The sequence below is a fragment of the Hoplias malabaricus genome, chromosome 7 (genome assembly GCF_029633855.1).
Source record: "Hoplias malabaricus isolate fHopMal1 chromosome 7, fHopMal1.hap1, whole genome shotgun sequence".
NCBI classification, from domain to species: Eukaryota; Metazoa; Chordata; class Actinopteri; order Characiformes; family Erythrinidae; genus Hoplias; species Hoplias malabaricus.
In genome coordinates this window covers 43,293,470-43,308,469 of record NC_089806.1, presented here as the reverse complement: position 1 = coordinate 43,308,469, position 15,000 = coordinate 43,293,470, and the positions used below count along the sequence as shown (strand labels likewise).

Sequence of the window (15,000 nt, the reverse complement as noted above, 5' to 3'; positions counted from 1 at the left end):
TGAGTGTGTGAAACTGTCTACAGGTGTGTGAGTGTGTGAGTGACTGGGTAAGTGTGTGAAACTGTCTAAAGGTGTGTGAGTGACTGGGTGAGTGTGTGAGTTACTGGGTAAGTGTGTGAGTGACTGAGTGAGTGTGTGAAACTGTCTACAGGTGTGTGAGTGACTGGGTGAGTGTGTGAGTGACTGGGTGAGTGTGTGAAACTGTCTACAGGTGTGTGAGTGACTGGGTGAGTGTGTGAGTGACTGAGTGAGTGTGTGAAACTGTCTACAGGTGTGTGAGTGACTGGGTGAGTGTGTGAGTGACTGAGTGAGTGTGTGAACCTGTCTACAGCTGTTTGAGTGACTGGGTGAGTGTGTGAAACTGTCTACAGGTGTGTGAGTGACTGAGTGAGTGTGTGAAACTGTCTACAGGTGTGTGAGTGACTGGGTGAGTGTGTGAAACTGTCTACGGGGGTGTGAGTGACTGGGTGAGTGTTTGAGTGACTGGGTGAGTGTGTGAATTTGTCCACATGTGTGAGTGACTGGGGGAGCGTGTGAAAGTGTGAGTGACTGGGTGAGTGTGTGAGTGACTGGATGAGTGTGTGGGTGACTGGATGAGTGTGTGGGTGACTGGGTGAGTGTGTGAGTGACTGGGTGAGTGTGTGAAACTGTCTACAGGTGTGTGAGTGACTGAGTGAGTGTGTGAAACTGTCTACAGGTGTGTGAGTGACTGGGTGAGTGTGTGAGTTACTGGGTAAGTGTGTGAGTGACTGAGTGAGTGTGTGAAACTGTCTACAGGTGTGTGAGTGACTGGGTGAGTGTGTGAGTGACTGGGTGAGTGTGTGAAACTGTCTACAGGTGTGTGAGTGACTGGGTGAGTGTGTGAGTGACTGAGTGAGTGTGTGAAACTGTCTACAGGTGTGTGAGTGACTGGGTGAGTGTGTGAGTGACTGAGTGAGTGTGTGAACCTGTCTACAGCTGTTTGAGTGACTGGGTGAGTGTGTGAAACTGTCTACAGGTGTGTGAGTGACTGAGTGAGTGTGTGAAACTGTCTACAGGTGTGTGAGTGACTGGGTGAGTGTGTGAAACTGTCTACAGGTGCGTGAGTGACTGGGTGAGTGTTTGAGTGACTGGGTGAGTGTGTGAATTTGTCCACATGTGTGAGTGACTGGGGGAGCGTGTGAAAGTGTGAGTGACTGGGTGAGTGTGTGAGTGACTGGATGAGTGTGTGGGTGACTGGATGAGTGTGTGAGTGACTGGGTGAGTGTGTGAAACTGTCTACAGGTGTGTGAGTGACTGAGTGAGTGTGTGAAACTGTCTACAGGTGTGTGAGTGACTGGGTGAGTGTGTGAAACTGTCTACAGGTGTGTGAGTGACTGGGTGAGTGAGTGAGTGACTGGGTGAGTGTGCGAATTTGTCCACATGTGTGAGTGACTGGGGGAGCGTGTGAAAGTGTGAGTGACTGGGTGAGTGTGTGAGTGACTGGATGAGTGTGTGGGTGACTGGATGAGTGTGTGAGTGACTGGGTGAGTGTGTGAAACTGTCTACAGGTGTGTGAGTGACTGGGTAAGTGTGTGAAACTGTCTAAAGGTGTGTGAGTGACTGAGTGAGTGTGTGAAACTGTCTACAGGTGTGTGAGTGACTGGGTGAGTGTGTGAGTGACTGGGTGAGTGTGTGAAACTGTCTACAGGTGTGGGAGTGACTGGGTGAGTGTGTGAGTGACTGAGTGAGTGTGTGAAACTGTCTACAGGTGTGTGAGTGACTGGGTGAGTGTGTGAGTGACTGAGTGAGTGTGTGAACCTGTCTACAGCTGTTTGAGTGACTGGGTGAGTGTGTGAAACTGTCTACAGGTGTGTGAGTGACTGAGTGAGTGTGTGAAACTGTCTACAGGTGTGTGAGTGACTGGGTGAGTGTGTGAAACTGTCTACAGGTGTGTGAGTGACTGGGTGAGTGTGTGAAACTGTCTACAGGTGTGTGAGTGACTGGGTGAGTGTGTGAAACTGTCTACAGGTGTGTGAGTGACTGGGTGAGTGTGTGAAACTGTCTACAGGTGTGTGAGTGACTGGGTGAGTGTGTGAAACTGTCTACAGGTGTGTGAGTGTGTGAGGTCAGGGATTATACATCTATCACACTGTAAACATTTGTTTATTAAACTTTAAAATGTAAAGTAGCCTTTGGACGAGTTGAAACCCCCAACCCCCTAAAATTTGAACTTTGTTCATTCATCTTCTGTAACCACTCACATGCTCACACCTGCAGACAACTTCACACACTCACGCCTGTAATACAAGTATATGTGTGTGTGTGTGTGTGTGATGACACTTAATCAGCTGTCTGCGGGAGAAATCAACAGGAAGTGAGGACATTTCCTGTGAGGACACACAGTTTATTTTAGAAACTAGCTCAAGCTGCTCTGTGTTCCCTGAATGAAGCAGTATGTGCTCCATAAAGCAGGTCCCCCACTTTGGGGCGGCCATGTTTGGAGTAGGTTTATTAAAGAGACCAGGCCACTAGGTGTCAGTAAAATGTGTGGGGTGTGTTGATTCTGTACCTGATCGTTCTCCGTCTGCTTGACGAAGAAAGCCTCTCCGTTCTCCCCCAGCTTCATGTGTAAATTCACAGGCTCTCCGTTCACCTCTATGTCCACCTGGTGCGGACAGGACATGAATCTTTTATCCTGCTTTGATCTCAATCCGTATAATTCACATTGTGTTCACATTGCCAGGCTGAATCAGATTTGGAATCACTTTCATGTGTGGTCCTTGATCAGATTCGTTCATCACGAATGTAAACATAAACATTACATGCGACTGCAGGCTGTGTCTTAAACAGCTCCATGCTTCCTACATAGTGCACTGTCTGCGCAGGTGGTTACACTACGGCTTCTGCACCATAATAACAGTCAAACAGTAGGGGGAGCCCAGGAGTCTTACTCTGAGTCTTCTTTTAAGTGTGTCCCTCAAATACTTTCATTACTACAACGAGGAAAATGTGGTCACGAATATGTCCTTTGCGTTTGGACTCACCACTTTCTCGCGGGAGCGCAGGACGCCCATCTTTCCGAAGCGGACGTGGAAGGGTGAGCATTGCAGAGAGCCGTCGGGCTGCCGCACCACGATGATGTCGATGCAGCCGGAGAGAGTGGCGGGGTTCAGCCCTCGATAGAGCTCCTTAACCTGGACAAACACCTGCCCCGCCAGCTGGCCCACGTAGTTCATGGTCTGACTCTGGAGAGAGAGAGAGAGAGAGAGAGAGAGAGACATTAGCTGTGTGAGTGGTTGGGTGAGTGTGTGAAACTGTCCACAGGTGTGAGTGTGTGAGTGACTGTGTGAGTGACTGCGTGAGTGTGTGAGTGACTGGGTGAGTGTGTGAGTGACTGGGTGAGTGTGTGAGTGACTGGGTGAGTGTGTGAAACTGTCCACAGGTGTGAGTGTGTGAGTGACTGGGTGAGTGTGAGAGTGACTGGGTGAGTGTGTGAAACTGTCCACAGGTGTGAGTGTGTGAGTGACTGGGTGAGTGTGTGAGTGACTGGGTGAGTGTGTGAAACTGTCCACAGGTGTGAGTGACTGGGTGAGTGTGTGAGTGACTGGGTGAGTGTGTGAAATTGTCCACAGGTGTGAGTGTGTGAGTGACTGGGTGAGTGTGTGAAACTGTCCACAGGTGTGAGTGTGTGAGTGACTGGGTGAGTGTGTGAAACTGTCCACAGGTGTGAGTGTGTGAGTGACTGGGTGAGTGTGTGAGTGACTGGGTGAGTGTGTGAAACTGTCCACAGGTGTGAGTGTGTGAGTGACTGGGTGAGTGTGAGAGTGACTGGGTGAGTGTGTGAAACTGTCCACAGGTGTGAGTGTGTGAGTGACTGGGTGAGTGTGTGAGTGACTGGGTGAGTGTGTGAAACTGTCCACAGGTGTGAGTGACTGGGTGAGTGTGTGAGTGACTGGGTGAGTGTGTGAAATTGTCCACAGGTGTGAGTGTGTGAGTGACTGGGTGAGTGTGTGAAACTGTCCACAGGTGTGAGTGTGTGAGTGACTGGGTGAGTGTGTGAAACTGTCCACAGGTGTGAGTGTGTGAGTGACTGGGTGAGTGTGTGAGTGACTGGGTGAGTGTGTGAAACTGTCCACAGGTGTGAGTGTGTGAGTGACTGGGTGAGTGTGTGAAACTGTCCACAGGTGTGAGTGTGTGAGTGACTGGGTGAGTGTGTGAAACTGTCCACAGGTGTGAGTGTGTGAGTGACTGGGTGAGTGTGTGAAACTGTCCACAGGTGTGAGTGTGTGAGTGACTGGGTGAGTGACTGCGTGAGTGTGTGAGTGACTGTGTGAGTGACTGCGTGAGTGTGTGAGTGACTGGGTGAGTGTGTGAGTGACTGGGTGAGTGTGTGAAACTGTCCACAGGTGTGAGTGTGTGAGTGACTGGGTGAGTGTGTGAAATTGTCCACAGGTGTGAGTGACTGGGTGAGTGTGTGAAACTGTCCACAGGTGTGAGTGTGTGAGTGACTGGGTGAGTGTGTGAAACTGTCCACAGGTGTGAGTGACTGGGTGAGTGTGTGAAACTGTCCACAGGTGTGAGTGTGTGAGTGACTGGGTGAGTGACTGCGTGAGTGTGTGAGTGACTGTGTGAGTGACTGGGTGAGTGTGTGAGTGACTGGGTTAGTGTGTGAGTGACTGCGTGAGTGTGTGAGTGACTGCGTGAGTGACTGGGTTAGTGTGTGAGTGACTGGGTGAGTGTGTGAGTGACTGCGTGAGTGTGTGAGTGACTGCGTGAGTGTGTGAGTGACTGGGTGAGTGTGTGAAACTGTCCACAGGTGTGAGTGTGTGAGTGACTGGGTGAGTGTGTGAGTGACTGGGTGAGTGTGTGAAACTGTCCACAGGTGTGAGTGTGTGAGTGACTGGGTGAGTGTGTGAGTGACTGGGTGAGTGTGTGAAACTGTCCACAGGTGTGAGTGTGTGAGTAACTGGGTGAGTGTGTGAAACTGTCCACAGGTGTGAGTGACTAGGTGAGTGTGTGAGTGACTGGGTGAGTGTGTGAATGACTGGGTGAGTGTGTGAGTGACTGGGTGAGTGTGTGAAACTGTCCACAAGTGTGAATGTGTGAGTGACTGGGTGAGTGTTTGACATTGTCCACAGGTGTGTGTGAGTGATTGGGTGAGTGTGTGAGTGAATGAGTGAGAGTGTAAAACTGTGTGTGTGAATGACTGGGTGAGTGTGAGAAGCTGTCCACAATTGTGAGTTTGTGGGTGACAGGGTGAGTGTATGAGACTGTGTGTGTGTGTGTGTGTGTTTATTTGTGAGTGACGGGGTGAGTGTGTGAGTGACTGGGTGAGTGTGTGAATGACTGGGTGAGTGTGTAAGTGACTGGGTGAGTGTTTGACATTGTCCACAGGTGTGTGTGAGTGATTGGGTGAGTGTGTGAGTGAATGGGTGAGTGTGTAAAACTGTGTGAGTGAATGACTGGGTGAGTGTGAGAAGCTGTCCACAATTGTGAGTTTGTGGGTGACAGGGTGAGTGTATGAGACTGTGTGTGTGTGTGTGTGTGTTTATTTGTGAGTGACGGGGTGAGTGTGTGAGTGACTGGGTGAGTGTGTGAATGACTGGGTGAGTGTGTAAGTGACTGGGTGAGTGTTTGACATTGTCCACAGGTGTGTGTGAGTGATTGGGTGAGTGTGTGAGTGAATGGGTGAGTGTGTAAAACTGTGTGTGTGAATGACTGGGTGAGTGTGAGAAGCTGTCCACAATTGTGAGTTAGTGGGTGACAGGGTGAGTGTATGAGACTGTGTGTGTGTGTGTTTATTTGTGAGTGACGGGGTGTGTGTATGAGACTGTGTGTGTGTGTGTGTGTGTGTGTGTTTATTTGTGAGTGACAGGGTGAGTGTGTGATATCAAAGCGGTTCATTTTTCCGTAGCTCTGGACTCGTCCACTGTGTTTAAACCACCTTTAATCCGAGCTGGACATTCAGGACGTAGGACAGAGGAGTCGTTCTGTTTGAAGTCCAGTTGACAGCTGTGTTTGGTGTGGGTTACCCTCCGGTGTGACACTGTAAAACCCAGTCAGCAGCCCCCAAATACCAGGCGCTTACACAGACGGACCTCTCCTTGACCCTTTATCCGCCGACGTTCAAATGCAGGACATTTAGCACCGTCCAGACAGGCTTTCGTCATAACCACAGACCCTTATAACATCTATTTTAACCACAAGCGCAAAGAATCGGTCAAAAATAAACAGTGAGGTCATAAAAGCTGTGGTTCTGATTGGCTTAGCACTCATTTCCCCAGGCTGTGATTGGCTGTAAGAGGCTTTTAATGTGTGATATGGAAAACAACTGACTGGTACTTTGAGGCAGATCAGTGGAGACTTACAGAAGGTCATGAGAAAAGAAGACCTTACAAAGACGTAAATCCACTGTCCTTTGATGAACAGATTTAACTTGAGTTAAGCTTAGGACACTTAACCACGAACTGTTCTAGTACAAGGCGGCACGGTGGAGCAGCAGGTAGTGTCGCAGTCACACAGGTTTCCTCCGGGTGACTGTCTGTGAGGAGTGTGGTGTGTTCTCCCTGTGTCTGCGTGGGTTTCCTCTGGGTGACTGTCTGTGAGGAGTGTGGTGTGTTCTCTCTGTGTCTGCGTGGGTTTCCTCCGGGTGACTGTCTGTGAGGAGTGTGGTGTGTCCTCCCTGTGTCTGCGTGGGTTTCCTCCGGGTGACTGTCTGTGAGGAGTGTGGTGTGTTCTCCCTGTGTCTGCGTGGGGTTCCCTCCGGGTGACTGTCTGTGAGGAGTGTGGTGTGTTCTCCCTGTGTCTGCGTGGGGTTCCCTCCGGGTGACTGTCTGTGAGGAGTGTGGTGTGTTCTCCCTGTGTCTGCGTGGGGTTCCCTCCGGGTGACTGTCTGTGAGGAGTGTGGTGTGTCCTCCCTGTGTCTGCGTGGGTTTCCTCCGGGTGACTGTCTGTGAGGAGTGTGGTGTGTTCTCCCTGTGTCTGCGTGGGGTTCCCTCCGGGTGACTGTCTGTGAGGAGTGTGGTGTGTTCTCCCTGTGTCTGCGTGGGGTTCCCTCCGGGTGACTGTCTGTGAGGAGTGTGGTGTGTCCTCCCTGTGTCTGTGTGGGTTTCCTCCGGGTGACTGTCTGTGAGGAGTGTGGTGTGTTCTCCCTGTGTCTGCGTGGGTTTCCTCCGGGTGACTGTCTGTGAGGAGTGTGGTGTGTTCTCTCTGTGTCTGCGTGGGTTTCCTCCGGGTGACTGTCTGTGAGGAGTGTGGTGTGTTCTCCCTGTGTCTGTGTGGGTTTCCTCCGGGTGACTGTCTGTGAGGAGTGTGGTGTGTTCTCTCTGTGTCTGCGTGGGTTTCCTCCGGGTGACTGTCTGTGAGGATAGTGGTGTGTTCTCTCTGTGTCTGCGTGGGTTTCCTCCGGGTGACTGTCTGTGAGGATAGTGGTGTGTTCTCTCTGTGTCTGCGTGGGTTTCCTCCGGGTGACTGTCTGTGAGGAGTGTGGTGTGTTCTCTCTGTGTCTGCGTGGGTTTCCTCCGGGTGACTGTCTGTGAGGATAGTGGTGTGTTCTCCCTGTGTCTGCGTGGGGTTCCCTCCGGGTGACTGTCTGTGAGGAGTGTGGTGTGTTCTCCCTGTGTCTGCGTGGGGTTCCCTCCGGGTGACTGTCTGTGAGGAGTGTGGTGTGTCCTCCCTGTGTCTGTGTGGGTTTCCTCCGGGTGACTGTCTGTGAGGAGTGTGGTGTGTTCTCCCTGTGTCTGCGTGGGGTTCCCTCCGGGTGACTGTCTGTGAGGAGTGTGGTGTGTCCTCCCTGTGTCTGTGTGGGTTTCCTCCGGGTGACTGTCTGTGAGGAGTGTGGTGTGTTCTCCCTGTGTCTGCGTGGGTTTCCTCCGGGTGACTGTCTGTGAGGAGTGTGGTGTGTTCTCTCTGTGTCTGCGTGGGTTTCCTCCGGGTGACTGTCTGTGAGGAGTGTGGTGTGTTCTCCCTGTGTCTGCGTGGGTTTCCTCCGGGTGACTGTCTGTGAGGAGTGTGGTGTGTTCTCCCTGTGTCTGTGTGGGTTTCCTCCGGGTGACTGTCTGTGAGGAGTGTGGTGTGTTCTCCCTGTGTCTGCGTGGGTTTCCTCCGGGTGACTGTCTGTGAGGAGTGTGGTGTGTTCTCTCTGTGTCTGCGTGGGTTTCCTCCGGGTGACTGTCTGTGAGGATAGTGGTGTGTTCTCTCTGTGTCTGCGTGGGTTTCCTCCGGGTGACTGTCTGTGAGGAGTGTGGTGTGTTCTCTCTGTGTCTGCGTGGGTTTCCTCTGGGTGCTCCCACAGTCCAAAAACACATGTTGGTAGGTGGATTGGCGACTCAAAAGTGTCCGTAGGTGCGAGTGTGTGTGTGTGTGTGTGTCTGTGTTGCCCTGTGAAGGACTGGCACCCCCTCCAGGGTGTATTCAGGGTGTAAGCAGTTACAGATAATGAATGAATGTTCTAGTACATTCACACCCATCACAGCCCTCTAGAGTTAGCGCACCTGCACGTGTCTCCACTGTTTCTGAGCAGTGAAGGGAAACTAGGGCACTTTCTGAGCTCAGACCTGACACTATCTGTTTAAACTTGTTCTCTGTAGCTTATATTTTGCTTTGAATATATTTTGTTGGAAAGCAATTTGGCCAACACTCGTTCTTTTAAAAGGTGCTTCAGAAATAAACTGACACTGACACATTAACGCTGACCTGCTGAGGAAGGATGTAACATCAGTTTCGTCACTTGTCACTTAGCATCATTTAAAATCAAGCATTTACTTTATGAACAGCATTCGTCCGTATCATAACACTGCTGTAATACTGACAGATCCCAATCCAATTACACTCACTCACCCAGTCTCTCACACACTCACACAGTCACTCACACACTCACCCAGTCACTCACACACTCACCCAGTCACTCACACACTTACCCAGTCCCTCACACACTCACCCAGTCCCTCACACACTCACACAGTCCCTCACACACTCACCCGGTCACTCACACACTCACCCGGTCACTCACACACTCACCCGGTCACTCACACACTCACCCAGTGACTCACACACTCACCCAGTCACTCACACACTCCCCCAGTCACTCACACACTCACCCAGTCACTCACACACTCACCCAGTCACTCACCCACTCACCCAGTCACTCACCCAGTGACTCACACACTCACCCAGTCACTCACACACTCACCCAGTCACTCACACACTCACCCAGTCCCTCACACACTCACCCAGTCACTCACACACTCACACAGTCCCTCACACACTCACCCGGTCCCTCACACACTCACCCGGTCACTCACACACTCACCCGGTCACTCACACACTCACCCAGTCACTCACACACTCCCCCAGTCCCTCACACATTCACCTGGTCACTCACACACTCACCCAGTCAATCACACACTCAACTAGTCACTTACACACTCAACTAGTCACTCACACACTCACCCGGTCACTCACACACTCACCCAGTCACTCACACACTCACCCAGTCACTCACACACTCCCCCAGTCCCTCACACACTCACCCAGTCACTCACACACTCCCCCAGTCCCTCACACATTCACCTGGTCACTCACACACTCACCCAGTCAATCACACACTCAACTAGTCACTTACACACTCAACTAGTCACTCACACACTCACCCGGTCACTCACACACTCACCCAGTCACTCACACACTCACCCAGTCACTCACACACTCCCCCAGTCCCTCACACACTCCCCCAGTCCCTCACACACTCACCCAGTCACTCACACACTCACCCAGTCACTCACACACTCACCCAGTCACTCACACACTCCCCCAGTCCCTCACACACTCACCCAGTCATTCACACACTCACACAATCAATCACACACTCACTCACAAACTCACTCACCCACTCACACAGTCACTAACTGATCTCTCTCTCTCTCTCTCTCTCTCTCTCTCTGTCTCGTTGGTGCCAGGAACACGAGAATGACTTCCTCTCCTTATTTCAGTGTCATTTTGCTTTAACTGAATTACACACCATTCTTATGTAAAAGAGAATAAAGAGACTGAGAAGGAGCAGAGATAGATAGATAGATAGATAGTAGAAACAAAGAGAGAGGGGAGATGGTAATGAGATAGAATCAGAGAGAGAGAGAGAGAGAGAACGAGAAAGAGAGAGAGAGGGAGAGAGAGAGAGAGAGAACGAGAAAGAGAGAGAGAGGGAGAGAGAGAGAGAGAGAGAGAGAGATAGAGAGAGAGACAGAGAGAGAGAGAGAGAGGGAATCAGGAGAGAGAGAGAGAGGTCAATGGCAGTGTCGACATATCCAGACAGTTGTGACACCCACATTGACTCATTAGACGTCACCCACTGAACATCTGCGTGCTGTAAGTTACAGCGGTGTCACTCACACTACCTCACACTCAGTGGTGTTCTGGGACTGCCCTCTGTTCTCTGTTCTCTAACTCCACTGCTACAGAAGTGACCAGTCGCTGTAAAGTTTATACGCTGTAGTTTAGAGTGTACTTCAGATGCCTCGCTGTTTGAAAACAGCTGAGCAATTACAAAGCACCCACTCCTACATCATCCACACCTTATACACCCTCCCCTCTCCCTTCAGGTACCTGAGATACACCCACCAGCTCCCCATCACCTTCCAGCTGTCTCCTGCTGAGTGACAACACCGTCCAGAATTCCTCCTCAACCTTCTCTTAGGCCCCTGTGTGGAGCTCCTTCAGTCCAGAGAGCGCAGCCTGACGCTGTTACTGCTCCAGCTAATGCTTGTTAGACCCGTGTGGCCTCTCCAAAGCCTCCTGCTCACTTTGTAACGCTTTCCTATGGAGACCATATGAGGGCTTCAGTAAACATAAGAGCTACCCACGTTATTTTTGGACGTGCAGAACGTCTTGAAAGATTAAAAGGGAAGATTACTCTCGGTGAAGGCAGCGCAGCCTTAGCCCAGAGGCACTGGGAACCCACAAAACAACTGTTACAATGTAGTGGCGGGTGTGTGAAAGAATGCAAGAGGTCAAAAGAGAAGGTCGCTCTCTCTCTCTTTCTACCTTTACCTCTAAGTCTATCTGTCTCTGTCTCTCTCCTCGCTCTCTGTCCCTTTCTCTCACTGCGTTTTTCTATTTCACTTTTTCCCTCTCTCTCTCTCTCTCTCTTTCTCTCTCCATCTGTCTCTAAATCTTTCTATTTTTCTCTCACTCTCTGTCTCTCTCTCTTTCTCTCTCTCTCTCTCTCTCTCTCTCTCTCTCTCTCTCTCTGTCTCTCTCTCACTCTTTCTCTGTGTGTGTGTGTGTGTGTGTGCCTCTCACTCTCTCTCTGTCTCTCTCTCTGTCTCTCTCTTTCTCTTTCTCTCTCTCTCTCTCTGTCTCTCTCTTTCTCTCTCTCTCTCTCTCTCTCTCTCTCTAACAAACACGCAAACCACACATAAAAATAATGTGTGTCCTGTCAGAAGCTATTCCTCTGGTGAACATCTTTAAGGTCAGAGTCTGAGGCTCCACAACCTGCCCTTTCTTCAAAGGCAACTACAACTCTACAATTTTACACACAATTACCGAACATTTCTGTGAGGAACCGATGGTGTTCGGCCACGAGAGCCTTGCTGAGGACAGGTACAGATGTTTACAGAGCTTATTTCTGGATCACCAACTCATCTCGGATAACAAAGTATGCAGAGCCACACACTGTAACTGGGTTTATGATGAGTGGAGCTGGTCGAACAGAATGGACAGAGTGTGTGTGGAAAGGAGGTCATTCTAAACAGAGGAAGACAAGAATGACAAGCAGCTGAATGACACTTTCATTTTTGAAAAGGAAATGCCCAAAAGCAGAGACATGATCTGGTACACACTGTTTTTTTCAGCGTATCTCCCCTCTGCATCCCATTTCTGAGCTGGATACAGGCGAATAGGGTCCGACTGGTAAAACTAGCCACCTCAGACATGTAATACCAGGGTGTCGGGGGGGGGGGGGGGTAAGGGGGTCTTACCTCTTCGGCAGGCTTCCACACAGACGTCCTTACATCGAGAAGGCGGTAGACACTCTCTCCTCGCTCTGTTTTTCACTCACGGACGCATGGCGAAGTTGTATTTTGCGGGTTTGTCTCTTTTAAAATAAGTCTCCGGTCCTTGTTGCCAGGTTACATCCAACTCGCTCTCTCTCTCTCTCTCTCTATGACGTTACACCCTCTGGTTACACCAAAAGAAACCACCGCCCCCAGCCAATCAGATGCCCGTATGCAAATCTAGACCCTCCCACTGCTCCAGTTGTGGACACGTCACCGCCCAATATTACAGCCTCCTCCTGGTTTCACACTCAGCTCCTTTCACCAAACACACGATTAAAGACCTCCAACTGCTGCTCTGCATACTTTGTTAGCCCACCATTCACTCTGTCTGTTCTTACGTGGTCAGGACCATTAGAGGTGCTATTTTGCCTGATAGATTATGATTGTCCTCAGCGCTGCAGTGACACTGACGTGGTGGTGGTGTGTTAGTGTGTGTTGTGCTGGTGTAGAGTGGATCAGACACAGCAGTGCTGCTGGAGTTTTTAAACCCCTCAGAGTCACTGTGGACTGAGACTAGTCAACAAAGCCGGCAGTGTCCTGTGTCCACTGATGAAGGACTACAAACACACACTGTGCAGCGACAGATGAGCTACTGCCTGTGAATTTACATCTACAAGGTGGACCAGTGAGGGAGGAGTGTCTCACAGAGTGGACAGAGAGTGGACACAGGGTTTAAACACTCCAGCAGCACTGCTGTGTCTGATCCACTCCACACCAGCACAACACACACTAACACAACGTCAGTGTCACCGGATGAAAGGGGGCTAATGAAGTATGCAGAGCAACAGATGGAGTACAGTCTGTAATTGTAAAAAATAATAATGAAGTGCTCCTGAATGGTCAATGAAGCTGATAAAATGGAATGTGACCTGTATAAAAATGATTTGTATTTATTGGTAAAATAATAATAATAATAATAATAATAATAATAATAAAATAATAATATAAAAGCGTAAAATATAATGTATTATAAATAAATAAAAACATGTGAATTTAAAATTAGCAGAAAGAGGATATGTTTATTTATTATCAGTGAAATAATCATCAAAATATATAATTTTAGCACGGATTAAAAACCTCTAAATACTCTCAGTGTGGCCTTAGTTGATGAGGTGACGGGACTGACCAATAGCAGCGCAGCATTTCGTGACGTTCTAAGTCTGCCGCTGTGAGTGATTTGTTATTACCGCCACCCGTTTTCAGGCAAGTCCCGCCTTTCTGCGCTGTGATTGGCCCATTCAACGACTGTGCTGCGCTCTGATTGGGTAGAAAGTCACCCTAGCAAATCAGGCGATCGATTTGTCGGAAATCGGGTGGGAAACCAAAACCGTACAGGAAATGCCAGGATTGCAGCCAGTATTACTCTTTTTTAACACACTTACAGTGAAGCCTTGTACCGAGGAGACTGCTGTATATGGGTTAAGCCTAGTCCTGGACTAAAGCTTCGAGGCTTAAGCTTAATCTGTGTCTAAGGAATGTTTATTTAATTAAATCTGTTTATCATAAAGCAGCTTCCAGATCCTAACGCCAAGGGAGCAACCAAAGGCAACAGTGGCCTGCCTCCTCTGGTAAATCAACAACTGGCCTCCCGTATGAGTACAGCCATTCTTAGCCCTGCTGGGAAAGTTAATGCAGGCTCAGTGCTTCTAGTTCCAAGTGCTATCCACATACTACATCAACAACACTATGTATGAAGAGCTGTGATTGTACAGCAGTCCATAGCTGAGTACAGTTCAGTGTGAGGCCTCTGAACAATGAGCGACTCCAGCTACACATTCAGCACCTTTAGTTAGGGAACGTAACTGTACCTTATTCTATTAGAAATGTGGATTTTATAAATATGTTGATTTCATATGCGCTGTTTAATCTCCAGGACCTATATTATGTTTGTTTATTTTACACAGTTGTGTAATGAATAATTACAGAGATCCCCCTCTCCTTCTGGAGAAGAGAGTGTAATGAACCTTTAGAGAACACAACTGGACTCTAACACCACTGCTGTACCTTTAAAGATACACTACACTGTCTGTACCTCTAGAACAAAACAAAGCCCATGCTCAGTAGAAGTATTTTGGCTCCTCCTCCCCCAGGTGAATCGGGTCCCGGTTCTGGAAGCGGGTTCTTGTTTAGTGGCTGTTCTCTCGTGGTTCAGAGCGAGTCGAGTAGGGACTAAACCGTGGCGTGTAAACCTTGCAGAGCGCTGATCGTCCAGAGAGAGTCGTCACTCTACGCCACGCGACGCAGACGACCAGCACCAACTCTCCATCTGTAAAATCTCAAGCTGCAGCAGAGATCACGTTTGTTTTTATCCGACTCACGACGGCAGCTCGTAAAATGACGCCGTGGTCTTTTGAAGAGGTTCAAACGCTCCTCGGATCGGTGGCCGACGAAAGAATCCAGCGAGAGCTGGACGCTGCAACAAGGAAGGAACAAACTCTACTGATCTGTCTGAACTGATGACGGAGCTGTGTTCAGTCCCAAACAACAACAACACGCCGATACATGATGAACACAACAGTGTTTTAATACATATGTTGGAGGCTCTATTGCAGTGGAAAACCAACCAGGGACCCAAATTATGCAAAGCTGAGTACATACAATGCAATGGATAACAGCATGAGATACAAGTGTTTACAACAGACTCCATTCTCTGTGATTTGAGTGGATATCACTGTTGACCAATAATCAGTTCTTTGTTTATTTTATACACAATGTAAACAACTCTCTCGGCTCTTTAAAAAGAGGAACAGACTCGTCTGGGAAACGTGCCAACTGTGTGAACGGTAAATAGATCAACGACGCACAGCCTCAGCAGAGAGACAGAGCGAAAGGGAAGAGAGCAAAAGGAAGACATGAAGAGAACAGGAAACAGAAGTAATGTCTTTGTGGTTTTCAGCCATCTAGACTGGCCACGTTACACCACGCTCACGTGCACCGCACTCTCCTCAGACACAAGACTGAGGTCAGTTTAATCACTCCGGATCGG

At 49.5% G+C, this 15,000-nt stretch overlaps 1 protein-coding gene across 1 annotated transcript in view; it reads right to left on the bottom strand.

The window, feature by feature from the left end:
* LOC136702765 (phosphatidate phosphatase LPIN1-like) overlaps window positions 1–3,197 on the bottom strand; it is a 15,077-nt gene extending 11,880 nt beyond the window's left edge. Inside the window, exons 1-2 of the mRNA XM_066677903.1 lie at window positions 3,006–3,197; window positions 2,531–2,626 (exon numbers count right to left, since the gene is read on the bottom strand). Of these exons, the coding sequence (XP_066534000.1) occupies window positions 2,531–2,626; window positions 3,006–3,197 (288 nt within the window). The remainder of the gene's footprint in view (window positions 1–2,530; window positions 2,627–3,005) is intronic.
* Between the last annotated feature and the right edge of the window lie 11,803 nt (window positions 3,198–15,000).